The 14,547-nt window shown below is 31.0% G+C and overlaps 1 protein-coding gene across 3 annotated transcripts; it reads right to left on the minus strand.

Moving 5' to 3' along the window:
* Positions 1-409: 409 nt before the first annotated feature.
* LOC110030149 (mediator of RNA polymerase II transcription subunit 25-like) lies at positions 410-12,068 on the minus strand. Of its 3 annotated transcripts, XR_002294629.1 has the most exons (4): positions 11,809-12,068; positions 10,406-10,436; positions 688-927; positions 429-597 (listed from the first exon to the last, which is right to left on the minus strand). XR_002294629.1 is itself a non-coding variant. In XM_020732734.1 (3 exons), the coding sequence occupies exons 1-3, from the start codon at positions 11,904-11,906 to the stop codon at positions 829-831; spliced, it is 228 nt and encodes a 75-aa protein (XP_020588393.1). In that variant the 5' UTR covers positions 11,907-12,068; the 3' UTR covers positions 428-828. The 3 variants fall into 3 exon arrangements, 1 of the variants encoding a protein (XP_020588393.1); XR_002294630.1 differs by having other exon boundaries at positions 410-911; XM_020732734.1 differs by having other exon boundaries at positions 428-927.
* Positions 12,069-14,547: the final 2,479 nt, after the last annotated feature.

Below are 14,547 nucleotides of genomic sequence, written 5' to 3' on the forward strand. Positions count from 1 at the left end.
CGAGAGAAAATATATATATATATATATATATATATATATATATATGCATATATATTTTAAACTAGAAGGTTAACTATATATTAAGAAACAAAGGATTACAGTGCTTAGGAGGCCTAACAAAAGAATCTTAAGACAATCCCCATTAATCAAAATACGAAGAGCACAAGGAGACTTGGTAATAAGAACCTCTTGATGGGTAGTAGCAAATCTAGCAAGCCAATTAGCAGGCACATTGGCTTCCCTAGGAGTGAATGACCATTTGACATTAATATACCTAACTAACACAGAAATCTGTTTAAAGATAAAATATATCTGCCATGGGAGTTCAGCATAGCTAAAACAGCAATTCCAAAGGACCATAGACCATTTCAATAATAACATTAGTCAAAGTGGCAACTCTAAGAGCAGACAAAACAGCAAAAGCTTTAAAATTTAGAGGGAAAACAGGCTGAAGAGGAGCACCAAAGACCAATAGAGCTTTACCCATATTGTCCCTGCAGATACCACCACAACCAGCAATATTGGGGAAGTAACTCCCATACACGTTTATCTTAACTCAATTGGCAGGAGGCTTATTACCATCAGCATTAGGATAGCCTGCCAATTTACCATACAGCTGAATTTTTCGGATGTGAACACAAATTATAGAGACGACAGCTAGGGGAGTTCTCTGAACATCATTCCGACCATGTTTCAATTCATTTCTAGTCACCCAGATGAACCAACTGTTAATTAAAGGAGGAATTCTTAGAAGGAGATTAGGCATTGTAGAGCAGTCATTCCGCCAATCAAACTGATTTTTGCAATTGTAACCGGTGAAAAGGCCCTTTAAAAACTGGAGTTAGAGGGACCAAACTTGCTTGGTAAAAGAGAAGTTGAGGAAGTTGTGAGAGATGGTCTCCTCATCAGACCTGCACAATAGGCATACTGAAGGCAGGAGAAAACCTTTAAGTTCAAGAATAACATCAGTTGGCAGAAAAGAGTAATAACCCCTATATATAATGTAAATTATTTTCAGAATGTAACAAAATAGAGTACTAAAGTACCACTATTATTGTGATGAGATATAAAATCAATAAACAGTATCCATTGAATTTTTTGACAGCCGTCACTTCAGACAATCTAACATTGATTATGAGACTGTGAGAGATCAAATGATAGAAAAAAGAAACAAAAAACTAGAAATTGATGCAAATGTGCAAACAATCATGGGAAATTGCACGGTTGGGCGAGAAAGAGATTAGGTGAGCATGTTTACCTCACTTTGGTCCTTCTTCTCTCATCTCCCACTCCATTAGAGCTTAGGTTTAAGCCTTAGGATTTTCATAGAGGCTACGCTAGAAGACTAGTGAATGGTTGAGATCCGAAATCAAAACTCAGACCAATCATTACTCATTTTTAAAATATGTTTAGCCTTAATCCTTAGCCATTATTTTGGTGTTAAGTGTTTTGTAGCTAAGTTATTAAAATTAAAGGTTGAGTAACCATAGGTCAATGGCATGACTTCTAGGTGATATATTGAGCATAATAACTCTACTTCGTGACTTAAACACCTTAACCCAAGCCTAAATGGGTTGATCTTGGCCTGGCTTAGGGTTTGAGTTAGCTTAGATGTGTTTCGGCTTAGCTCAATTTAAAACTAAAATTGAAATCTAACACAAATTAAATTTAGGGTCTGTTTGGGGCAGCTGCAACTTATTGAATAATCTATTGGTAAGCTGATTAAAAATAATCTATTGATAAACAAGGTGCGGTGGCTATTATAAATTTTTTTTTTTTTTGGAAAAGCCAGACTGCTAATAGAAAGCTGTCAACACACCTAGATAGGTGCAGTGTGAAAATGTTGTTTTCAGAGTTTTGAAAACGCATAAACTGTCAAAAAGCAGTTTGCCCAAATAGGTCAGGTGTGTTTTCAAAACGCCGCCACACCAAATAAGCTGCCCCAAACGGACCCTTAATTCAACAAATTTAAGTTAAAACTTAAATTTGAACTAGACTCAACTTAATATAAAAAATTGGACCCAAATATATGTAGTTTTCGGATCATCATATTACTCGGAATTCTAATCCGTAATTTACATAAAATTCTTTGTTATACCTGGAGAAGCAAGCCATGAGTTCGTCATTAATTTGACACAATTATTTATATCAATTTCTGTGTTTCAAATTTTCATACATGAAATCTTCTAAGCATAAATTTTCCTTTGAAGCGTTGTTTCGCGAAATGGATCACACGAGTGCGTCTAGCTCAACGAAACCATTCAAATGAGCTCATTTGCTTTCGAATCGGACTCCATTTGGTGGTGTCTTAGGACCAAAATAATTTGGAGAATAATAAAAGCAATAATAATAATAATCACTAAAATATTAACATCAAAAAAAAAGTTTAAAATCATATAACTAAAACATAAAGTCTAAAATCTAAATTAAAATGCTAATCAAAACATGAACAAAATTTTAACCCAAACATTACTAAAATTCAAAATCTATAGTCAACTTCAACTTAACACAAATGTAAACTTAAAATTAAATTTAAACAAAACAAATTAAAGTTAAACTAAATGAAATTAAAACTTAAACCTAAACAAACTAAATTTAAGATTAAACATAAATTTAAACCTAACATAAAGATTAAAGCTAAAACTAAACATAAATTAAAACTAACTTAAAATTAAAATACCAATTAAAATTAAATTAAACAAAATCTAAATTTAAAATAAACCAAAATGACTTAATTAAAATCAAACCTACGACAAACCAAATTTAATATTAATTAAACCAAAATATAAAATAAAATAAATCTAAATCTAACTTAAATTTATTTTAAAAGAAAACCTGAAATTTAAAATTAATTTTAAGTTAACCCAAACTTAAATTTAAATAAAATCTTAATCAAACATAAACTAAATAATCTTTAAAACTTAAACTTAAAACAAACTTAACTAAAATCTAAACGTAAACAAATTAAACTTAGACTTGACACAATCATAACATAAAACAAATATTAAGACAAAAATTAAATATAAACTAAATGAAATTAAAAAAAAAACTCATATTTACATACATACCACTTAATTCTTGTATATAAAATATCTAACACCTAAATGTTATTTTACATACATGCCACCTTCTATATGCATGAAATGGTGTCGGTGTTAGATACGTAAATACATGCCTTAATGCATCCTTTAATCATGGACCTTGATCTTGATCAAGTGGATGAGAGTCTAAAAGGCTAAGAGTAGCTTCACATGGTGCTCTAACTTCTCCAAGAAATCCTACTCATCTGATATTTGATCAAAAGAGAAGTGTGGTGCCAAGCATATTAACCCACCAAGTGATACCCTAGCCCTTCACAAGAGAAATTCAACCTCCTCTCCATACAAAATTTTCGAAAACCTCTCCTCACCCAACCAAAATTTCAAGGTCTCCTTCTATCAATTGAAATTTCAAGCTCTCTCCTCTTAGCTGAAGCTTCAAGGTCTCCTCCACTTCTTGGGCGAAAGTTCAAGGTGTCCTCTTCTATCGGCCAAAATTTGCAAGTGGTTCTACTCTTCCATTTGGTTCCTGTCCGAAATCATCAAGAAGGTAAGATTCCTTCACATTTTCTACCCTCAAACTTCTTTATTTGCTCAAAATTTTATAAATTCCATGAATCCATCTTCCAATGGGCTTAAATTAGTCACATAAATTTAACATGTGTTATACTTCTCATCCTCCAAAATCATTTTAATTTGGTTGTAACCATATGACTCATCCTTGAATGAAAAAGATTGTGTGAGAAGAGGTAATGTCAACCATAAGTTCCAGTACAGGCAACGGGAACTTATTTTTTGGTACATGCCTGTTTCAAATCTCTTAAGTTGGCGCAGACGCGACATTGACCATTCTTCAATTTCTTAACCAGTACCACACTTGTCAGCCACGATGGATATTTCTCCTCTCGAACGAAACCAGTGTCGATCAATTCCTTCATTATTTGATATTCAATTTCCAAGCACATGCGTCGAAGAGCTTGATTTGTAAAATAATACATTAAATTATACTTTGAGTTTAGAGATTATCACTTTTGGGGTAGTCCCGGCGTGTAGTTGGAATTAAATGACAGAATTCTCAAGTTTAAGAAATAATCTAACAAGATTTTTGGCTTCATTTTCGCTTAAAATGAAAATCACAACGACGGGCTAAGAATTGCATCTCTATCTGAGTTGATTCTTTTAATTTTTGGCCCATTTGACTGTTGACTTGTTTTTTCTTTTGCAAATTCTATAGATTTTAAGAGAGTTCAACCATTAATAGGAAACTGACTTCAAAACTCCTAAGAAAAAAGAGAACAAAGATGAACTCTTGAAGATTTATTGGAAATATTGTACTATAGGGTGGTTTGGACTTCCAAGTTTGCAACAAGGTTTGAACATGGTGATGTTAGAGCAAAAAGTGTCATATTGGATAATTTTCTTGAACAATGATGATTTAGACCAAAATATTTGCCTTTCTTAGGATCCAGACTTTATTGTCATCTGTCTTTAGAAATATATTTATCATTTTATGATCAATTAATTGATCAAGTTAACTTTTCTCTTCTTTTACTCTTTTTTCTTCTTTCTCATTTTTTTTTCCTTTTGGCTCTGAATAATCTTTTTTTAAGTTTAAACCCCTTTCAAAGTGATGTTCTTAAGTTAAAGTAAACTCGAAAGTGATTTGATATGTTGATGGATAGGCTCGAATCAATAAAATTTTAAGTAGCTTAAGTGAACCACACATACAGGAATATAAAGTTGACAAATCAATTAGCTATCACAAAAGACAAAATATTTGTCAAAGAAGTGAGATTCTAAGAATTTTCTTAAGAAAATGTTGTCTTCTTTTTATAATTTAAATCGTTATATTTGACCTTAGTCATCTACAAATATGTCTTATAAAGAAACATTTCCTAATGGCATAAGGTATCCGTTAATGCCAACAATCTTATTTTACATTTTAACTTTCATCTTAGATGATAAGATATTGTCATTATGAAGTGCAACTTCTACAATTTCCTCTGTAGAGGACGTTGTGGCACATATATTCAAACCTAGTTATAATCGAAGATTCTCCTCTTTGTCAAAATTACAAAACACCAACTCCATCAACAAAACTGCACCCAAAAAATTTAAGAAGAGGTCATCCTTGTCTGAAGAGATTATTAGATTCATTGGAATCTAATGGAATGTCCTCTAAAGAGATTTTAGTTGGGTTTACTCAGACAGATGTAGGTTTTACATCATCTCAAATTTGTTTCCTCTCCCCCAAAATTGTCTTCGGAATTCATGAACTAACTTGTAAAATAAGTCTTTAAGCTTATTGTAAACATCTACAGGGAGAGGTTTTATACTTTATTTTGATATTTCAAATGATTGCTCTTATTTTAAGGAAGAACTTTATACAGTCACAAGATAAGAAGAATAAAAAACAAAGATTTAGCGCATTAATACTTGGCAACAATTTTGTCTTTCAAAAAACAAAAGAACTACCATCAATTATATTGTAATTGTTAAAGATTTAGTCAAGTTTAATTACAAAATCATTAACAAAGTGGGCTTGATTTCAGAATTGAATTAATACTGGTTTGAAAGAACAATTTGGTTTTGCATGAGGCATTATTTTCAAATTAAATCACAAGTATAATGTCGACAATCGATCAATTATAGTTTGATTTCTATATTTAAAAATTTAACTCGTATCTTAATAATCAATTAGCATTATAGGGTGTATCTAAATGTACAAAAAGTACTGAGGAATAAATTTGAGGGTGATTTCTTTCATTTCAACTGATTTACAATTTGATTTGGATTTAAACCTTATTTTGTAAAATGCAGGTATGTCAAAGCAGGTTATAATAACATGACCCTATTCTAAGAATCGAGTCAAATAAATACGAATTTAATATGTGACCAAAAAATTATCAAGAAGTGATTCTAAAACCAAGGAAGTCAAATTTGGGTTTGACTACAGGTTCAATAAATCAAAAAGGTTTGGATCTTGTCCAAGCAAATAAGTTGTGTTATAGGATAAACCTAACACTACAGGGGAGGAATGGGACGGAAGGGAATTCATTAAAAGAATCTTCCCAATTTGATTTTGAATCTAACTCTGCCAAATTTGGGTTTGACAAAGGAGTTCAAAATCAAAAGAGCTTGAAGAATAGATTTGAATTCAAACCTGCCAAATTTAGTTATGACATGAGAGTTCCAATATAGAGAAAATCTCAGTTTGTTTATTAAACTTAGTTATGAAACTTTTAAGATCATGGTTTTAAATTTTGAATTTAAAAAAAAAATGGATTTTAAGATTTAAATTTATGGTTATGTCAGAGCACAGTCCCAGTTAATATTATATTATTTTTTTGGAGAAATGTATTGGAGAAGTTCAGAGATAATAAGGAGGATCTACATTTCATTTTTATTGATTTAGAAAAAGCTTATGATACGGTTCCAAGAGATATCCTTTGGAGAGTTCTTGAGAAGAAAGGTGTTAATATGACTTATATTCAAGTCATTAACTGTTACTTGTGTGTGAACTGAAGGCGAATTGACCAATTATTTTCCTATTTATGTTGGAATACATCAGCGATTGGCTTTAAGCCCGTATCTTTTTGCTTTAGTTATGGATGATCTTATTGGACATTTACAGAAGGACGTACCCTGGTGTATGCTTTTTTATGATGATATCCTTCTCATAGATAAGACGAGAGAAAAAGCCCAGAAAAAACTTAAATTATGGAGGTCTGCATTGGAGTCTAAAGGCCTTCATTTGAGTAGAACTAAAACTGAATGCATGAAATGTAATTTTAGTAGTAGTAGCTCTAGTGACAGAAATGTAACTTTGGGAGATCAAATTATTAAAAGGTGTGAATGATTTAGATATCTCGGGTCTGTTGTTCAAAGCGATGGTGATATAGATGGGGATGTTAATAGTAGAATTCAAGTTGGTTGGTTGAAGTGGAGGAATGCTTCGGGCCTTTTGTGTGATAGAAAAGTACCGCTTAGACTGAAGGAAAATTTTATAAGATGGTGGTGAGACTTGCAATGCTCTATGGCACTAAATGTTGGCATTTAAAAGAGAGTGTTGTCGAGATGAGAATGATTAGGAGGATGAGTGGCTTTACCCTTAGAGGAGTGGCTTTACACTTAGAGACAAAAGGCGAAATGAATATCTCCGTGATAGGGTTGGTGTGGCTCCAGTGACGGACAAAATTAGAGACAATCTTCTTAGATGGTTTGGTTACATTAAACGTCGACCATCTGATGATCTAATTAGGAGAGTAGATGTTTTAGATTTGACTTATATTAAGAAAGGTAGAGGTAGACCTAGGAAGACTTGGACTTATTGTATAAAAAATTATCTTAATTTATTAGAACAAAATGAAAATATGAAACTAAATAGGATGCAACGGAGAAAAAGGATTCATGTAGCCGACCCCACATAGTGGGATTAAGGCTTTGTTGTTGTTATTGTTGTTGTAAATGTATTGATGATTGAAAAATTTTAAGGTTTTACCTTAAACTTTAAAGGAAAATTAAGATTTTTTTTTATTTTGAAATGTTTACTTTATGAGATATTAATTTAAGTGATTTTTGTTTTATGAGGGTTATTTTATTAGTATAGGTCAGAATTTAACTTAGCAAACTTTTGAATACTAAGGAAGTTCTTTTCTAAACTAAAAAGAAAAGAAAATTATTGGAGGTTCCAATATTTTATGTTTCAAGGGATTCTAAAAAAAACCTATTAACGAAGGTTAAATAGAAGATTATAGAACTGATGGATTTAAGATATTGGATAAACTCACCCAAGAATGAAATGGACAAGATAACTAAAAAACAAGGGTAGTCTAGTATGTAAAAAAGTGCAGACACACTATCGATGTACAAAGACAAAACCACGAACCAAAATTGGAGAGAATTTATCCTCAGGGAAGTAGCCAAAAAAAATCTGCTGGTTTAATTTTTGTTGTCCGCCACACATATTTTAAATATTTAATTTAGTTGAATAAACAAATATGGCATTAAAAATAATATACTATCTTGAAAAATAAAAATATCACTTTATGTTCGATTCGATTACTCAAATAAATAATTTCATTTAATATTTTATGGGTCTACATTTAAACCAATAAATTTTTCTCCTATCATAAAGTGATATTTTTATCTTTCGAAATAGTATATTACTTTTGATGTAATATTTGATTATTCAAATAAATTAAATATTCAAAATATGTGTGGCAGACACCGAAAATTAAACTAACAAAGCACACGAACCACATAGGGTCACTATGGATAAGCCAAACGAGCACGAACAAGCACAAGGAATCATCAACCGAGTGTCAAAGTGTTAAGCACTAATGAGAACAGCAATGATGCGGTGTTGAATCTAATGAGGAATGCACTAAGAGTTATGCTTTTCTTTTATTTTTTCCTCTATGTTTTCAAGTAAGAACTAAACTCTAACCCAATTGTGTATCATTTCCCTTTATAAGTTAGAAACCCTAGATATGGGTTCTTTTTTTTCTCAAGGTATTTGGTTAAGGTTTTGATGGGAAGAAGACTAGTAAATCAAGAGGATAATAAAGAGAGTTTGGAAAGAAGTAGAAGAGTATTTAAGGTATGTAATTAAATTAGAAATTTTGAATATTTAATCTTAGAAAATAATGATTTGAAATGAATATTAAGATTATATTAAAACAAATATACTATATGGTTAAAAAAAATTAATAAAGATATTTGAATGTTATATACATGATGTACAAATGTTAATATAAGGAATTAATTAAAAACGAATCAACATATACACTGACATAGAAAAGTTAGTTTCCCTAAAAAACTGAAGGTGATGATGACATTTCTATTTTATAGTAATGATATATCTTTCTTCTAAATCAAATGTATTAAATTTAATATTATTGATACCAATTGATTTTAATTGTTATGTTAAATTTCATAAATGATAATTTCTCTACCACTATAAACGATCATACCACATATTACATTCAAACTATTTAGATAGTAGTACAATAATGAATCATCATAAATAGATATATGTGGATACGAATGCAAAAGAAATGATGTATATAGAAATGATTATGTGTATGTTGAAAGATGAAAGTCCTCCTTAAAATACTAGTTGGTTGACACTATACTTGTGCATAGATGTTTAAATGTCTTCCTAACTTAAGTGTTGGGAAAGATTTTAAGAAAATATTGACATTGAAGCACCTTAAATAATACAATTAGATGATACTCTTGTGACAATTTTATTATAAAATAGGATAAAATGTGATATGTTATTTTCTTATTCAAGCTATTAATGTAAAATAGAATATTATTTTCCTTTTCAGTTCTCATCCTTGAAAGAAATGCAAATGTTCTACAATTTTATACAAATTCACTTATAAACACTAGCATGTATATCATTTCCCCGTTCCTACGAACTACTGTAGTTTAAAACTATGATATAGCTAATTCATATTTTATAACTCATAGTTATTACTTGATAAATAATTATAGAAATGAATCAAGTAGATTGAACATTAGAAAAGAATTTATTTACAATAGATGTGGAACAATTGGTAATATGTTCTTATGCTTTGTTGATGTTACAAAAATAATAGTGTATCTTTCTCTAATTTAGAGAAAATTAAATATTTACGGATTAGTGGCTCATTTGATGTATATAAAGATAGGTTAATAGAAAATTTTATCATAGGTTGCTTCAAAAAATGTTAATGCATATACAAAGCATTTAAACTACAACTGATATAATTTGTCACCTTAGTATTCCAAGCTCTTGACTTGATTCGTAACAAGCATAGTAGAATTTTACTAGCACTTCTAGTCTCAATTAAGAGCAAATGAACTAGCAACGGTGCATATACCATGGCTGAGAGAGTTGTGCGAGCAACATGTTCCACGCTATCACTAATCAGCTAAATGCTTGAAAATAAATTAAGCGCATCAATACCATCAACAAATAGTATGGTTATAACAAAAGAATAACCATAATACAATTTTCTATTAGCACATCTTTTTATGTATACAAAGTTGGGTTAATAGAAAATTTTATCATAGATTGATTAGAGTTCTCCAAACTACATGTTCCACACTATCAACAATCAATTAAAAGCTTGAAAATAAATTAAGTGCATTAATACCATTAACAAACAGTCTAGTTACATCGAAAGAACAATGAAACACTATTTTCATTAACAACGATTCCTCATCAACAGCTTAAATTTATTTCAAATGCCCAGTTCAAGTTCAGAAAGCCAATAAATTAGATAAAAATTCATATCATTCACCTTTCAAAACAACATTAAAAAAAGCAGTTTTACTAAGTGAACATTAGAATACTATTCAATACTGCAGCATACCTGTCCATTCAATTCATTTCCACAAAAGCACCTGCAAGCCCACATCAACTTTCAATAACTAAAATAAATCCTTTCACAAAAAGCAGTAACTTCAAAAGCATTATACAAAAAAATAACGGAAAACCTTCTATACTTTACTTAATCATCCACATTATATACACAAGAATAGTTACAAACTTTAATTTCAGTAATGTTGATAGTTTGATGATTAAAGAATAGTATAGTTAAATGCAGTGTAAAAATATGAAACCATATCACTATGTAAGTATGCCATCACATGAACAAGTAAATTCAGTAGAGAGAAAGCAGTCCTTGATGTGATAAGAAAGACTGAGAAAATTTAACCGGAAAATGCAAAATATTTAGATGACTAACATTGCAAGAAACAAAATAAGTAACACTGGAAATGGCATCTAAAAATAATAATATATTATGATTTCTATATACCAAATTGATGTTTCGACTTAATTAAATCTTCATGTAAGAGCAAGTTAATTAACCTATGTTACTATCTGATAAGAAAATCAAATGTTTAAGGAAACCTTTCATTGTAATGAAGTTCATGAGACAGAAGAAAATTCTATCTCGGCAGCGTTGGAGACTGGGTTGTCCAGATTGATATTTAACTACTAGAATTCCCAATACATCACCCACTTTCTCTTACCACTGCAAAATGTAACACATGACAATTGGTTTGATGGAAGAAAAGTTTCTCCGGTGGATGTAGGATTAGGAAATGAAGCACACTGATTAGAACATTGAGACGCTCAATTTTTTATGTTTATTAGCACCTTTACTGTATAAAGCTAATAGGGCACACATGGCATGCACGGTATGATTCCTTTTCAAGAATGAACAACTTTATACCCGCTTGTCTTTCTTCTATAACTTATAGGAGCTAAAAGATAAATATATTGAAATAAAGTTGCAACAGCTACTATTAGCATTGTTAACAGAAACAAACAAGATAACCCCCTATGCGATACAATTTAAGGCATCATTCTTCTTTGAGACGCTCATCCCTGTACACAGAACCACAACCAAATCGAGAAGAAATATCAACAAATACAAGAACAACACATCTCATGTTCTTTCCGCTGTGTCGCATAAACTTAACAATAATAAGTAAGCCCGTTTCAGAGCACTCCCATCGACCTTGAGCCATAGAATCACAATATTGTCAAGAATTTCTGGAATTTATCGAAGAAGAGCTTAAGGAAGGCTAAATTGTTAAACAGGCGAACTTCAAGGTGGAGGATAATCTAAATTCTCTCGGTTTCTTATCAATTTCCATGTACAAAGGATCAGTCCAAGATAGTAAAAGATTCGCAAAATGCATCAATAAACATGGGAAACAAACAAGTGCGAGATCCAGTAAGATACCCTGTGAAGGAAAACAATACCTGAGGATCTTCTCAAGGTACTCGGATACCAAAGTTTGCCAGTATGGCCCAAGAGCAGCCGTGCCCTCCACCACCACAATCAGTTGTTTCTCCGCCATGCACTGCTCGTAACAACACTCCAGGATTCTCCGCCACTGCAGATCGCCAGAGCCACCAAATCAGGATGAACACGTCCCTCAATCGGGATGCCACGAGAACAAGACGCAATGAATTTTGCCGGACGAAACCTGAGACTGCTTTTGTTTTCGTCAGGGTAAAATTAATCGGTTGGATCATTTAAAAAAGAAAAAATGTTGGATTTTTATTAACCAGGTCTTTAGTGTGGCGCATTTTTCATTAGACTCCTCTCTCTACCAAGATATATTGATGATGAATTTTGAAGATAAAAGCAATGAATTTGAGACCGATGTGAGTTTAGCTTCGTTTGAAATGTGCATTGTTTATGTTAAAATTTCATAGTTTATGCGGTTATATTTGTGGTTTAGGGTTATTTAGTCGTGAAATACTTATGAATTTATTAGTGTTTCCTCAGTTTGAATTGAGTATTTTTTATATTATTATGGGGTTATTATAATATTGTTGTAGTGTTATTTATCTTTTAAATGTTTAGGGATGTAACTTCTCAAGGATAATATTATTGATGTATTCTTCTAGTATTATTGTGGGTTTATTTTGTTCTTTATATGTTTCTAGACATAAGTCCCCCTGAATAGTGTCATTCATGTGTTATTTTGTTCTTTAGGTGTGGTTATTGTGATGTTTTTGTAGTATTATTTATCGTTTATGTATTTCTAGAAAGTTCTCAAGGGCAATGATACTGATGTGTTATTCTAGTATTATTGTGATGTTATTGTTGTGTTATTGTAGTTTTATATGTCATTTCTATGTTTCTAGTAGTAAGTTCTCAATGACAGTGTTATTGATGGTATTATTGTATTGTTTTGTGTTATTTCTTTATTTCTAGACAGAAGTTCTTAAGGACAGTGTTATTCTCGTTTTATTGCGGTATGATTATGGTGTTTCTTTCATTATTTTTTTAGTATTTGAAAGTTGTAAGACATTGTGTTATTGATATGTTATTGTGGGTTTATTGGAGGGTTATTCTAGTTACTTAGATGGAGTTATGCCTACTTTTACTGGTGTTGTTGCCATGTCAATTTGGTGTTTACTATTGTGTTAGTGGTGTTATTTTAGTGATAAAATTTACGTAATTTTTGGTGTATTTGTAGTGATAAGAAATTATTGTTGGAATATTATGCTTTACTGAGATATAATATTATGCAAATGTGCAGGTTAATGAGAACATTGTCCACAATGATCCAATTGTGGAGAATTTTTTTCACACCATTATCCACAATGAGCAAGAAGCATATGATAACTATTGTGCCTATGCACACTACATTGGTTTCGCTGTCCGAAAGGACCAGAGAAGTTTTTGGCCAAACTCAAAGAAAATTAAGTCAAATGATTATTTATGTGGAAAAGCTGGCCACAAGAGAGAGTTAAAGATAATCAATACGACGAAGTATAGAAAAGCAGACATAAGGACTGGTTGTCAAGCCATGGTTCGATATGTTATTGATGTTGAGGGAGATGCGCCCCTAGTGTGTGTTGTTTTTCTACGTGTTTTATGTCAATTTAAATCCTCAGTAACAGTGCCACAAACTTGATGGGGCCGGTAGATTTAGTGTGTAAATTTTGCAAATATTTTTCAAAATTATAAAATAACACACGGCAGATATATAATAAATATGTAATATAATCTCAACAAAAACACCTTTTATGAAAATCGTCTATCTTTTAAAACTCTTTTTAAACTGTCAAATCCCCGTTAAAATCAACGCAAGTATACGTATCGCTCAAGTAATAAAGGGCTCTAATGGACTACTAGATATCGATCTCACAGGGAAGTTGGAAAATCCTTTAAGTAAGTTTTTGAAATTATTCTTAATTTAAAAAAAATACAAAAACAAAAATAAAAAAAAGTAAAGCTTTTTGAAATTATTCTTAATTTAAAAAAATACAAAAACAAAAATAAAAAAAAGTAAAGTAAAGTGTGAAGTTTGAATATTAACTACTAAGGTAAATGTTATTTAAAATGCAGTTGAAAAGCAAAGTTAACTAACTAAGAACTAACTTTTAAAAGTAAAATTACAAAAACTAAACAAAGTGTTTGTTTTGACTGAAAGTTTAAATTTAAGAAAGCATCCTTCCCCTTTACAATGAGTATATGGATTGTAAAGAAATTGAAATCATTAGAAAATATATATAAACTATTTTGTGCAAATTGGAGCAATCCTATTCTTTACACTCTTCCGAGTGTATAAAGAACATTGACTAAATCCGTACTTATATGGTTAAGCTGAGAGACTACCGGCTTCCACTCCAGAGCTCCCTCTACTCCCTCACCTGAGGGCTTACAATCTTGCTTTAGTTTTCAAGGAACTGAACCAAATTGGAGATTTTAATCTATCACCTTAAAATCTCCAATTCTGCACCCATCAAAGTATATATTCCTATTTATTTGCATGCAACCCCATGGATTAATTTCTCACCCATGAAATTGAATGTGACTCTTACCTTATTTTAGTGAAATCATAACCCTTTTTAGAACATATGTCTCTCAACAAGTTTTAACATTTCAATTGGACAGATCGAAAAGTAAATGAAGATCGAAGTTCAAATCATCACAAATTATTAACATTTAAAACTGTAGAAAAAAAATTAATTCTTCACAAA

This window comes from Phalaenopsis equestris, unplaced genomic scaffold (genome assembly GCF_001263595.1).
Source record: "Phalaenopsis equestris unplaced genomic scaffold, ASM126359v1 Scaffold000667, whole genome shotgun sequence".
NCBI lineage: Eukaryota > Viridiplantae > Streptophyta > Magnoliopsida > Asparagales > Orchidaceae > Phalaenopsis > Phalaenopsis equestris.

What these genes read in the sequence shown, in the direction of transcription:
- LOC110030149 (XM_020732734.1), bottom strand. Translation starts at nt 11,906, where the DNA reads ATGGCGGAGAAACAACTGATTGTGGTGGTGGAGGGCACGGCTGCTCTT. An exon ending in TACCTTGAGAAGATCCTCAG is followed by an intron (nt 10,437 to 11,808) that starts GTATTGTTTTCC and finishes GTGGGCTTGCAG; the next exon opens with GTGCTTTTGTGGAAATGAAT. An exon ending in GAAATGAATTGAATGGACAG is followed by an intron (nt 928 to 10,405) that starts GTATGCTGCAGT and finishes TCCTGCCTTCAG; the next exon opens with TATGCCTATTGTGCAGGTCT.